The following is an 11,852-nucleotide window of genomic DNA, read 5'->3' as shown; positions in this document are numbered from 1 at the left end:
CGTTGAGGAGGAGCTGGCAGAATGCCCACACCCTGAGGGGAGCAGAGACACAAGCAGCTACTAGGCAGCTCCTGGTGGTCTGGGGCAGCACGTGCCGCAACCTCTAATGGACCTCTCATGACCACGCCTTTCACATTCTCTCTCTCACAACTCCAAGTCCAATGTCAAGAGATCTGCAGCAAGCAAATTGCGAGAGATCCGCAAATACCTAACCTCGACATCAGCTGCCACTTTTTTCCAGGGAAGGAAACCTGAAGGAATTCCTTGAAGGTAGAGTCAGCTGAGTTTTTAAGTTACTGTCAACGTGCCTGTTCTCGTGCCTATCGTGGAAGACAAGCTGGTAACAAGCCCCTAGTCCTGACCACTACTGATTCCCGGTGGTTACCGTGGTAGATTCCCTTGTGACATCTTCCTTCTTGTACAGAAACTTCAAAATTGGAAATCTGATGTTTCCAAATAGGAAGTTAAAAAGAGAAAGGAATTTACACATTTTATGATACATGATTTTATTTACACAACTGAAATTATTCTCTTAGTCACCTTGATTACAAAAACAAATAATATGGTATGGTTTAATACCTTTCATAAATAGATTTTACAAACTTGAATAACTGACAAGTTGCTACTTAATACTGAGTAATACTTAATACTTAGTCACTCTTCACACATGTATACAAAAATTCCATCTGATAGAACTAATAAGTATGCATACTTTTACACCTCAGGGTAGACAATGGGATTATCAGTCAAGGGTTAATTCCCATCACTGGCTCAGCAGTGTAGACCCAGAGTTCTCACCCCACTGACAAACCTGTTGCAGCAATTTGTACTTACTGCGTAGTTTTTAATAATTTGTGAGTTTATCCTCATTTCTGCGTTAAATAAGACTATCATTAAGTGAATCTGAAAACCAAAAGCTTTACCAAGTGTACGGATATTTGCAAAAGAACTTATCACAGCGTACCTGAAAAATGGCCCAAACGACAGCCACGTTCCACATCCAGTAGCATTTTTCCAGTACTCTCTGGGTGTGCACACATGCACACACTCGCACTATGTGGCTCTGTCACATACTCATTCAAGCCTACTTGGCCACATAAAATGCCATAATTGCACTGCTTTTGTGAAATGTCTACAAAATACAGTATTTTAATGAGACTATTTTAAGTTTCATCACAGTGATTTAAGTCTGAAGACCAGGCAGTGTTTTGGTAACCCGACCCTTTCCTGCAAAGCTCCACTGCCGAGACAGCCAGAAGAGCTGCTGGGACTTCCCAAAAGCCACCCCCACAAGACTGGAGGAGTGTCGAGTGTCTGTGACCACAAACAAGCAGTGAAGAATGACCAGAAGCTCGTGAGTCATGGTCAGAATCTAATAAACAAAAACATCTTGCTACAGCAGCATTAATTCACAAACAGGAAGAACTGATACATGTGCCTTTTCACACAAGCTCTATAAGAGCCAAAACATTGCCATTTACAGGTCAGAATTATAATCAGAGGTATAGCAGTCCTTGGTCATTGTCAACGCTTCTCCTAACACAACTAGCTGATCTGTCCCTTGATGAGCAAGCTGATAAGGTACAAATTAGAGTGAGCACCACCCCACCCACTCCTCATGGGTAAGGTGAGTTGCTGCTTTTCCTCATTGGCTGGGTGTGCACCGATGGCTGGCGGGGGGTGGGATTCCCAGCAGCGAGCCTCTGCTGTCAGCAAGCGTGGGACTGCAGGACACTCCATGTCAAATGCCCCCTTTCTTCATACTGTTGTGGTCAGGGGGTGGCAGTCACTCAGTACTGACCCCATGAGGAAGATGCTGTGGGCCCAGTATGAACGAGTGTGTCTTGTGAGCCCTGCTCCCTCACACCACCAACTTACATGGCAAATACGACACCACATCTCTCCATTGTGCTAAATCTAAGAATCATCTTAATCATGATAAAAACTGAATGTCTTCCTAAGAAAAGGTTACATGATTTTTAAAAAGCCATTCTCAGGATCTCGAACGCTGAGCTGAGGCCTGTCCTGAGGTCCCCCTCTTCCCCTCCAGCCCTGGCCGGGCTTTGACACCACCTCCCAGGCCCCACTGGGCTCTCATTCTGAAGAAGGACAGGTCATTTTGGCCAGTTTTTTCCTGCTGCCTTTTTTGGGTGTGTGTGCTTCATGTGTAAATCTTGTTGCCTTGTTGGTGGCAACCAGAAAAATCAAACAGTTCAGGTACAATTTCTTACACAAGGTAGTGAGTGACAGACCCACACACATGAACACAGAGCACGTGGTGGTCACTGATGGATACAGACCGACACTGGGCACTGCAGGTGCTGAAGAGAAAGGAACACGGTACTTAACCACGGAGACTCAGAACTCTCAGCTAGTGTGGCATGTCTGCTAGGAGGGAAAATCACTGGCTATTGCAAGAACAACCACTTTGGAAAGCAGTTACAACAAACTACAGAAAACAAGTCTGCCACCTGGGAACTCGGCTTGGCCAGTGTGATGTGCACAAAGAAAGGGCTGGGGACTTTCCATTCTCAGCATGTTTCTTCCCCTTGTGAGTCCATTACCTTTCACAAAGAAATGTTAACTATCAAACGTGTCCATTAATTTTGCCGCTGAGGGTGAAACCATCCAGTTAGCATATACACTATCATTTGCATATCTTGGAAACCCAGTGTTAGTGCCATCGGCTCTCGTGAGTGGTACAGGACTCTCTCCAGGCCAGTTCGGGTCTGACATGCCTAAAAATGAAAACAGATAATTTGTTCTGCACTGAAGAACCAAAACTTCATGTGCAGACAGTAAGGCCTTGGCAAAACTCCCTTTGATGTTCAAACCAAACTCATGGCTTCTGTGTCAATTACATTATTGGTTTTGTGCTCCAGGTTTCCAAAACACTGTTATAGTTAGGGGAAATAGCACATGCTCGTTTAGTAAATGTAACTTAACAGAAGCTATCAATTTTGACTTTTCTGAGATTCAGACTCTCCAATCTGATACATACTTGTTGAACTGTTTAGCTCTTTCTCTAAGGCATTGTAAAGTATCAGCACATTGCTGTACTAAATGGCTTACTGCAGCAGAAGCATGCTATAAAACATTCTCCAACCTAAGGGAGCCTATTCGTCTGTCGTCCAAGCCTACAACGGAGCAGAGGACCTTCCAAACCAAGGGCACACGCAGGCCGGCCCCACAGCATCGGCAGCACAAATGGAGTGTCACACTAGACCCAAAGTCAGTGAGAAATCGGTAAGTCAGGAGGCATGCGAAAGGAACAATCTCGGCTTGAAAAAGGCTAGAGACACCAAGATTTCAAAACAATCACTGATGAAGTTAGAAACAGAAAAAATCTCAAGTGTTTAATTGAAGACAAAATAAGGAGTTTTGGCAAGAACCGTATTTACTGTCCATTGCAAGACCATAGCACCACAGACTATGTTCTTTCAAAAGTGTTTGCTCCAGCTTTTAGCACTGACTTCTTAGGTGACAACCGTCGAGACGGTGGGAGTATAAAGGATGTGAAAACAGCAGTATGGGTGTGTCCTCCCAGGGCCTGCGGGGCTCCTGCTGTCTCACTGCCCCGATGGTGGACACGCAGCTGGGACTGCGGCCTCCGAGAGGTGTCCGCCCACCCAGGGGCAGTCTGGGGGCCTTGGCTCTGCTCTCAATGCAGGCTGGGTGGTGTTGGACGCTCTTCTCTAAATTAAATACATTCCCAGATTGGGTAAATTTATGCCAGTAGTTAAATAAAAGTACTGTGACTTGATTCCCACCCCAGAGATGACATATCCATCACTTTCTCAATATCCCCTGAGAGTTCTACCCTGATCCATTTCCCCTCTAACATCATAAGTTGCTGGGTGATATGGTAATTACACTTATTTTCACATCCTTTTAGAAAGACAGTTGCAAAAATGCCTGAATGTAAACTGGATGCAAAGTCAGACATTTACAAATAAAAAGGTTCAGAGCAGACTTTGGTTTCGTTCAGACCAGAAACTCTCTTAAAAAGCAGTACAGAGAGTAAAGATAGTGCAGAGGGAACAACGTTGCTAGAATCTAGTAAATGCATGTGAAATTCTACCATAGAGTTTGTTTTCAATCCATGTGGAAGGGAGGGTTCGAGGGAGGGGAGCACTATTACAGTCCACCAGGGGTGTCTCCTCTTCTGAGAGGCCATCGTCATAAAGCAGGGAGTCAGATGGGGTGGACGCGGCAAGGTCCAAGTAATCCTGGAAGAGAGAGATGGCCGGTCACCTAGGCCATGGGCCACTGCTGGACACTTCCCCAGCCCCTTGCCACTTGCGGGACAGAGGTCCTGGCCAGCACTGGGTTCCTGTGGCTCCCGCCTGGCCTGGTCCTGCTCCGAGGTTCTCATTGCTCCCCCTGTGTGTTTTCTATTCTGTCTCTTTCCCTAGAAGGTCACCTACGTGGGAGCAGAAATGTGCTCCCTCAGTGCCCTGTCACCAAGCCCTGGAGAGCAGCAGGTGCCACGCACCACTGGGGGGATGCCACATCCAGCCGAGCCCGGCTGCCCCAGAGAGGAGCACTGGGGAACCAGTCTGTTCACAAACCCTCAGGTGCCGGGCAAGCGTGTGCAGCCACATTACTCATGCAGAAGCAATGCATGCAAGAAGCTGCTGCAATGTGCTGCACAATTCTCAGCTTCCCTCCAAGGGAACCCTGTCATCTAGAACATTCGTCAGAGCTCAGAAATCTGAACACGTCCCTGATGTTGACTTTGCACAGGATGCTGCTACGGGCCTCAGCTCCCAAGCAAGGCCATTCACACGTGCAGCTACTCCCACTGCCTGCTCCAACACGTGCAGCAGGGTCCCGTGCTTTCCCAGCAGTTTCCTAGCACTGTTCTAGGAAGGCCGGCTCTCTGGGCATCAGCTATGACTTCTGCTCAGGACAACCACCACCCAGGGGCAAGGCTGGAATTCCCCAACTCCGGTACTGACTCTGCTCTTAACCATCATCTTCTCCAGGTCTTTGCTGATGTCGGCAAACACCGGCCTCTTGTCCGGTTCCTGCTTCCAGCACTGCAGCATCAGACGGTACCTGGTGGGAAGAGCAGATGGGTGGTTTATGACCTACAGAACAGGGCTGCTCAGGGGTGGGGAGGTAATGGGTGCACCTGCCCCCCACAAGCCCAGTGTGTCAGGGTCAGAAGAAGGCCACCAGAGCAAAGCCCACTCACATCTCCTCACTGCAGTTGTCCGGCCTCTCCATCCGGTGGCCAGTCTTCAGAAGGTTGAAGAGCCGCTCAGGAGGAATCCCAGGGTAGGGGTTGCCCCCGAGGGTTACGATCTCCCACAGCAGGACACCAAAGGACCACCTGTGGCAGGCAAGTGGACCAGTAAGCATCTTCACCTGCCCCCTGTGGCCCCTCTGCAGAGTCCAGAAGTCCACCCCAGCAGCTGACCTATAGGCCCTCAGCACAGACAGCAGCCAGCACTCACAGATGTCAGCCCACGTTTGGCTGCAGAGACGGCCGTGGCATGCAGGTGAAGAAGGCCTGTCTGCCTGGCCCCCACCCCGTGACACTGAAATCCCTGCCCAAGCCTTTGCCATTGGAGCAGCCACAACCACAATGGGACATGCTGCTGGCACTCAAAGGAGCGAGAACCTAGGCAATGGGACTTGGGTGCCCTCTGAAATTCTTCCACCTCCTTTCTGTGTGCTTCGAAATTTTCAGAAAATCTTAGAAGAAATAAAGTTATAGAAAAATATTTAACTGTGAGGGAAAACTTACTGTGAGGTGGGAACAAAATCATATCATAAAACAGCGTGCGATGTGAGCCCACTTACGGCAATAGGGTATAGACATGCACACCATGGAAAGCACTAGAAAGCTACACCTGCCAGGCCGGCAGCTATGTGGGGTGGTGTGATCCAAGTGACTTATGGTCTCTTCATTATGCTTTTCTCTGCATTTTCCAATTGTCCTACAGTCAACTTATGTACCCAGAAAAGTGGTATTAAAAATTGCTCAATAGCTGCCTTTTCACAAGCTCACGTTACTCAAGAGACACATGTCTGTCAGCTGCAGAAAACTTTAGAAGCAGGTGTGCTGTGTTTTATAAAAGATATCAAATCCTGTCATTTGACTTGGAAGAATGGGTTTTGGCTCCCACCTCCGAGTGGTTTAGGGTGCATTAGCCTACAAGCTCACACAAGGCCGCCTCCGGGTGGGCAAGAGTCACGGGTGCCCTGTCTGAGCCCAAGCCCCTGCTCTGGACCCATGGCGGGGGTCACTGCTGGGCTGAGCCTGGGTGTTGCTAAGAGGCCCAAAGACTGGGAGGAAGGTGCGGGGAGCGGCAAGGGGCAGGGATGGTTTTCAGCCACCTGCTTTGGCTCTCACACTTTTCACTGGGGCTCTCAGAACCACTGACTGGGCCCAGCCTTTTGCCAAACAAATACATGAAGGCCCCTCAGTGTGGAGGTCACTGAGGATGGCTGGTGCTGCAGACGGGCGCTCGGTGCCCGTGTGAACACAGATGCCTCTGATACCCCCAGTCTAGGAAGGCAAACCCACACTTACACGTCGCTTTGGGTGGTGTAGATATGGTCGAAAAGGGACTCGATTGCCATCCACTTGACTGGAATTCGACCCTAAAGAGAGGGTGAAGAAAGATGTTAATGTTACTTTGAGGCCCTGGGAATGGGGTGGAGGTCAGCCAAGTCTCTGAGGAGACTGCTGAGTAACCAGCCGGGGCTGCAGCCTGAGCGCACCGTGGAGAGGCCAGAGGCCCACCACAGCCACACGGGCAAGTTTGTCACACGCCTCATCCCTAAGAAAAACCCCAAAGAAGAGACCTAAAACTCTGGAGGAGTCCCAGGCTGCGCTGGGTAGGGCACAGCAGTGCTTCCCAGCCCACAGGCCAAGAACATGGTCCAGCAAGACCTTTCCTGAAGTTCTGAGGGCAAATCTGTTTGGGAAACCAACATCCAGCATTTCCACCTTGGGGATTTCAGATGCCAACGAACACTAAAGGCTCTTTCTTCTGAGAAGTCTTCGGGGAAGAAATCTGTTTACATGCCTTGAGGCCGGCGTTTCTAACATTGTCCTGGGGCCCTTTTAGCATTTCTGAATGACTGCCCCCACCCCCCAAACAGTGCTGGGTCTGATGTAGCAAATCCTTTCCAATACAACTTGAAAAACAACTTTTCAGCAGGTAAGTCTTAAGGTGCAAATCAATTTAAAAAATGCATGCCTTGAATTTTAACATGTTTACTGTAATTTCTTTTTCTTAAAAGTATTCTTTAAGATTTATGCCCTTAATGGCACGTATCTTGGGTTTGTGTTTGTAACAGTGCTGTCTGTAGGGTCCCAGCAGCCATGCTCGGCGGATTGCATGGCTTTTGTGTGTAAATGCCTTGCCCTTCTCCCTGACCATGACACAAGCCCTCCCTGGAGGACAGTGTGTCAACAGGAAGGCTCTGCCCACACCCTCCACAGGGCAGGGGGCGGGGGTGCCAGCCCCACCACTTCCCCTTTGTCAGTTCTGAGACCTGCTGTCGCAATGGAAACCCCAGAAGACACAAAACATGGTCCTCACAGCCGATGCTACACCAATGGCTTCTCCCACTCCCTCGAGCAAAACTGAATTGTATGAGGTTGCTTTTCTGTTTTTTCCTTTTTTGAGCAGGGTCTCCTCTGAATGCCTGGTCAGCGTGACCCTTGGGCAGCCCGCGAATTTGTCCGGCTGGGCTGTTACAGGGAGGCTGCAGGAGAGGGGCTGAGATGAGCCACAAACTGAGAGCATCAAGGCAGTTGTCATGGGAACAGGACAACGTGGGGAATAGCTGACCCCAGAAGGGCGTTGACCACCTGTTTCCTGGACTAGGAGAAAGCTCCTGAGACCCCTGAGCTGTGTTTGATCGCATCTCCAGGGGTTCCCAGGCGCCTCCCAAACTCACCCAGCCCAGGGGTCCCAGTCCCTACCCTAAGGAACCCCCACTGGTAAAGCAATTCACTTCTTTCTGCAAAGAATGGCCACCAAGCTCCTGTTTATCTCATTTCGCTCTCCTTTGAGTAGACTGCTAAGGTTCCACCACAAGGAAGCTGTGACCTTTTCTTCTATAGAAGAAGAATGACTGTGGAGAAGAGGACTGTTATACCTGCAGCATCAGGGGCCTTTGAAAGTGATGGAGATTTAAAGAAAGAAAGACACCCCGTGGGGCCTCAGGTCCGGCTCTGAAGGGGAGGGCACGGCCGGTGTGTCCTCAGGAACTGAAGGAACAGACGTGGAAGAGTCCTGAACTGGGCTTCCAGGGATGCAGGAGTGGGAAGGATTTGGGGCTAGAAATTTAGTGCTCTGTAATCCACTTTACCTTTCCCTGTGGGTGCAGCTGTCACCCCCACCCCAGGAGCTTCTACCCGGCACACCCAGGGAGAGGGTACCTTGCTCCTCTTCACGTAGGAATCCTCTTCGTAAACATCTCGGGACAGCCCAAAATCTGAAATCTTCATCTTGCGCCCCTCAGCTACCAGGATGTTTCTGGCCGCCAGGTCCCGATGGACGAGCTGCCAGAAGAAAAGAGCAGGAGGAGGCGCTCAGGCCCGGGGCGCGGGGGCGCGGGGGGCGCGCGGGGGGCGGCCGGGGGGCGCACCTTCATCTCGGCCAGGTACTGCATGCCCCGGGAGATCTGCCAGGCGAACGAGATGAGGTCGCCCATGGTTAGGGCCCGCTCGTCCGGGTGGTCCAGGGAGCTGGAGTTGCGGCTGCCTCCGCCACCCACGTAGCCGGGGCCCACCTTGCGGCTCTCGCGGAGGAAGCCCCGCAGGGAGCCGTACTTGGCGTACTCCACGATGAGGAGGAGCGGCCCTGCGGGACAGACGGCCGCCGTGGGGGCCCCTTGCTCTCCGCCCCGTGCGCTCGGGGTCAGGGTCGGGCCAGGCCTTCTCCAGGTGCCGGAGGCGGCGGGCGGGCGGCCACGGCGCTCAGCCCGCCCCGGGAGCGCCCCCTGCCGCTGGGACCCCGTGCCTCTGCTGCAGCGCGGGCTGGGGAGGGCTGGTGGAGGCGAGCGGTCTGTTCCCGGTCCCCACCTGCCCTCGGCCCAGCCCCGAGCCCTGCGGGTGCAGACCGTAGTTCCCTGCCCCCTCTGCACCCCTAACACACACGCGCGCACACACGTCAGAGGCCCCTGGGCAGCAGGGCGGTTTGGAAAACCAACAGACCCGGCCGGTCTCCTGTGTCCTTATCTGTGAACTGGTGACAATGATCCTGCCATGCAGAGCCGGGATGGGGTCACCTGAGTTCAGAGCACACCTCATACCCTGTGGGTGCCCAGGATGCACCATCCATTCCTGGAGATCCCCCCAGGGGACTGGCCTGGAATGGGGTGCTGACAACTGGGACATCACACAGGAGACTTCTGAGCTGCCCTGGCATGCCCAGGAAGTGCCACCAGCATGAAGCCCTTGACAGGAAGTGCCAGCTGGGCCAGTGGACACGCTAGAAGCCAGACACAAGCTCCAGGCTGGGGCCAGAACTAGAAGCCTAGGCTTCCCAAAGGAGGGAGAAGGGGAAACAGGAAGGAAAGGACGGAAGAGGAGAAAGGAGCCCTGCCTTACCGTCCTGGCTGCAGGCCCCGTACAGCTTGATGACATGTGGGTGGTTGACCTGCTTCAGGAGGTTGAACTCCGACAGCAGGTCCCTCAGCTCACTCGGGGACGCATTCTCTGAAATGCAACACAGAGAAGGCTACAAGCCATCCCTCCTGGAAGCCCCTTCCATGACCATGCTGGGTCGGAATGACCATCATTTCCTCATAGACACCAGCCCAGGCTCAGACAGGAGGCTTCTCCCAGCCCACAAGGTCATTTGACAGGACCCCAAGGAGCAAGCTTCCAACCAGAGGCTGGATGACCCTGCATCGCCACCTCCAGAAGACCCGAAAGAGACCCCCCTCATTAATCCTTCTGGAAAGGTGAGGGAACTCCCTGATGTCTCCACACAGCCCTTTGAGGGGAGAGGACCTGGAGAAAGGTGGGGAGCCCCCTAGGGAGGATGCACACCCTGGACCACCTCCCTCACTGCCTGTCCCCACGAGACGGCTGGCCCGGAGCCCTGTGGGCATCTCACTGCTTTTGCCGTGCTCCAACACACGGTACCAGTAGCTCATGCTCAGAGAGATGCCACAGAAAACACACCTGAGATAGGGCAGGGTTACCAGTCATGGCACACCCGTGTACTTGGCTTAGGACTTTCTATAAGAACCCGTGTCTGGCGGATATAAAGACAGCAGACTTCACAGTAGTGGCCTGCTGAGCACATGCATCCCGAGGGTGGCCAGAGCCATGCTCAGACTCCTCAAGGTGCCAGCCGTGAAGGTATTTTAAGAGTCAGAAGATGTGGCTAAACAATTCCCTGGCCAACCGCCCCACTGCCCACTGCCCAGCTACACCAGGCCACCTCTTCTGTCCCACGGACATGTCTGGAAGGGAAAGGACAGCTGGGAGGACTGGGTTTTGGGACCCATTGGACTGGGTGTGGATAGCCTGGGGCTGTGCTCAGCTGCACTGGGAATCTGAGGGCCTCACTGTGCCCCCTTAGAGCCTAGGGTCTTACTGCCTTGGATGTGAACCCAGTCTGAGAGTCTGGTTACTTACACTCACCACCACATAGCTGGGTGGCCAGCGGGTGCCAGTACACGGAGCTGGAGCCCAGCTACTGTGGTGGGCCATCTGTCCAGTGCAGTCACCAGCCTCTGCTCAAAGCCATGTGTGAGCATGCAGGCAGATCTAGTCCCAGCAAGGGTGGGGTGGGGGTGGGGCAGGCCCACTGGGGGGTCTCTTTGCCAGGACCCCAACAGATGCTTGGCTGAGAGGAAGAATGCAGCAGACTGGGGTGGGGGCCACTGTCAGCTCAATATCAAAGGGCTTTTTAATTTTTTTAAGCCTTGGGTCTCCACTGACACTGGTGCACAGTCCTCACCCCGCTTCTCCAGGACCACCTGCCCGTGTGTCCATGGTGGGAGTCCCCAGACCAAGAACAGCAATGGGGGCTCTTTTGGAGGTTCCACCGGGGTGCTGTGCATAAGCCTGGACAGGTACCTTTCAGCATCTTCACAGCCACAGTGGTGTACCCCGCGCGGCCCTTCAGACGGAAGGCCGTTGCCTTGACCACTTTTCCAAATTCTCCTTCTCCCAGAGTTTTTCCAAGAACCAAGTTCTTTCGAGGGAATTCCCACTTTGGATCCTCCTACATTGGGGTTAAAGGAAGGTGGAGCAGAGGAGGGGGAAGGAAAGCGTGAGGGCAGCAGAAGAGGACGAAGGTGAGATGTCTCTGTAACAGTGCCCGGGGATGGCTCCAGCAGGAGGAGAACCGGCCATCTCCCAAACCAGAGGCAGCGGTGCCCACCTCCACGGAGGGCAGGGCCCACCGCTGGGCCAGGCCGAGAGCCCCAGTGAAAGGCAGGCGTTGCCACAGAATGTTGTGGACTCAATGCCCGACCCTCACCACCCCGTCTACTGAACGCACCCTCACAAGAGGGGTCCAGGAGCTGTTTGGCACCCATGGGGCTCACAGGGAGCACAGCCTCCTCCACTTTGAGTGCCCAGGCCCAGCAGACGCTGACCGGCCTGCTGTCCAGGTTCCCATCTGCCCTGAGGGCCCCAGAGGACTGAATGGACACCAATGGCCATGGCCCAGCCTGCTCCCAGCCCAGGACCCCCAGTGACCCTGAAAGCATCCAGGGCAACTTCCCTGCGTGGCTGCCCCTGCAAAGAGAGATGATCCTCAGGAAAACACCACCTGAGGTGTGAAAGCAGCTGCCCTCCCACACATGCTGGCTTGCTGTGCCCTCCACTTGGGCTCTGGCCAGTATAACCGCACCCAAGTCCC

The 11,852-nt window shown here is 52.9% G+C and overlaps 1 protein-coding gene across 1 annotated transcript in view; it reads right to left on the bottom strand.

The window, feature by feature from the left end:
- Positions 1 to 1,183: 1,183 nt before the first annotated feature.
- The window catches only part of RET (ret proto-oncogene), a 46,018-nt gene continuing 35,349 nt past the window's right edge, over positions 1,184 to 11,852 (bottom strand). Inside the window, exons 12-20 of the mRNA XM_063083341.1 lie at positions 11,063 to 11,210; positions 9,581 to 9,688; positions 8,617 to 8,831; positions 8,408 to 8,530; positions 6,545 to 6,615; positions 5,201 to 5,338; positions 4,962 to 5,061; positions 4,082 to 4,229; positions 1,184 to 1,314 (exon numbers count right to left, since the gene is read on the bottom strand). Coding sequence (XP_062939411.1) covers positions 1,184 to 1,314; positions 4,082 to 4,229; positions 4,962 to 5,061; positions 5,201 to 5,338; positions 6,545 to 6,615; positions 8,408 to 8,530; positions 8,617 to 8,831; positions 9,581 to 9,688; positions 11,063 to 11,210 — 1,182 coding nt within the window. The remainder of the gene's footprint in view (positions 1,315 to 4,081; positions 4,230 to 4,961; positions 5,062 to 5,200; positions 5,339 to 6,544; positions 6,616 to 8,407; positions 8,531 to 8,616; positions 8,832 to 9,580; positions 9,689 to 11,062; positions 11,211 to 11,852) is intronic.

The sequence above is a fragment of the Cynocephalus volans genome, chromosome 2, assembly GCF_027409185.1.
Source record: "Cynocephalus volans isolate mCynVol1 chromosome 2, mCynVol1.pri, whole genome shotgun sequence".
Taxonomy (NCBI): Eukaryota; Metazoa; Chordata; class Mammalia; order Dermoptera; family Cynocephalidae; genus Cynocephalus; species Cynocephalus volans.
The sequence above is the reverse complement of the archived record's forward strand: the minus strand, read 5'-3'. Positions and strand labels throughout refer to the sequence as shown.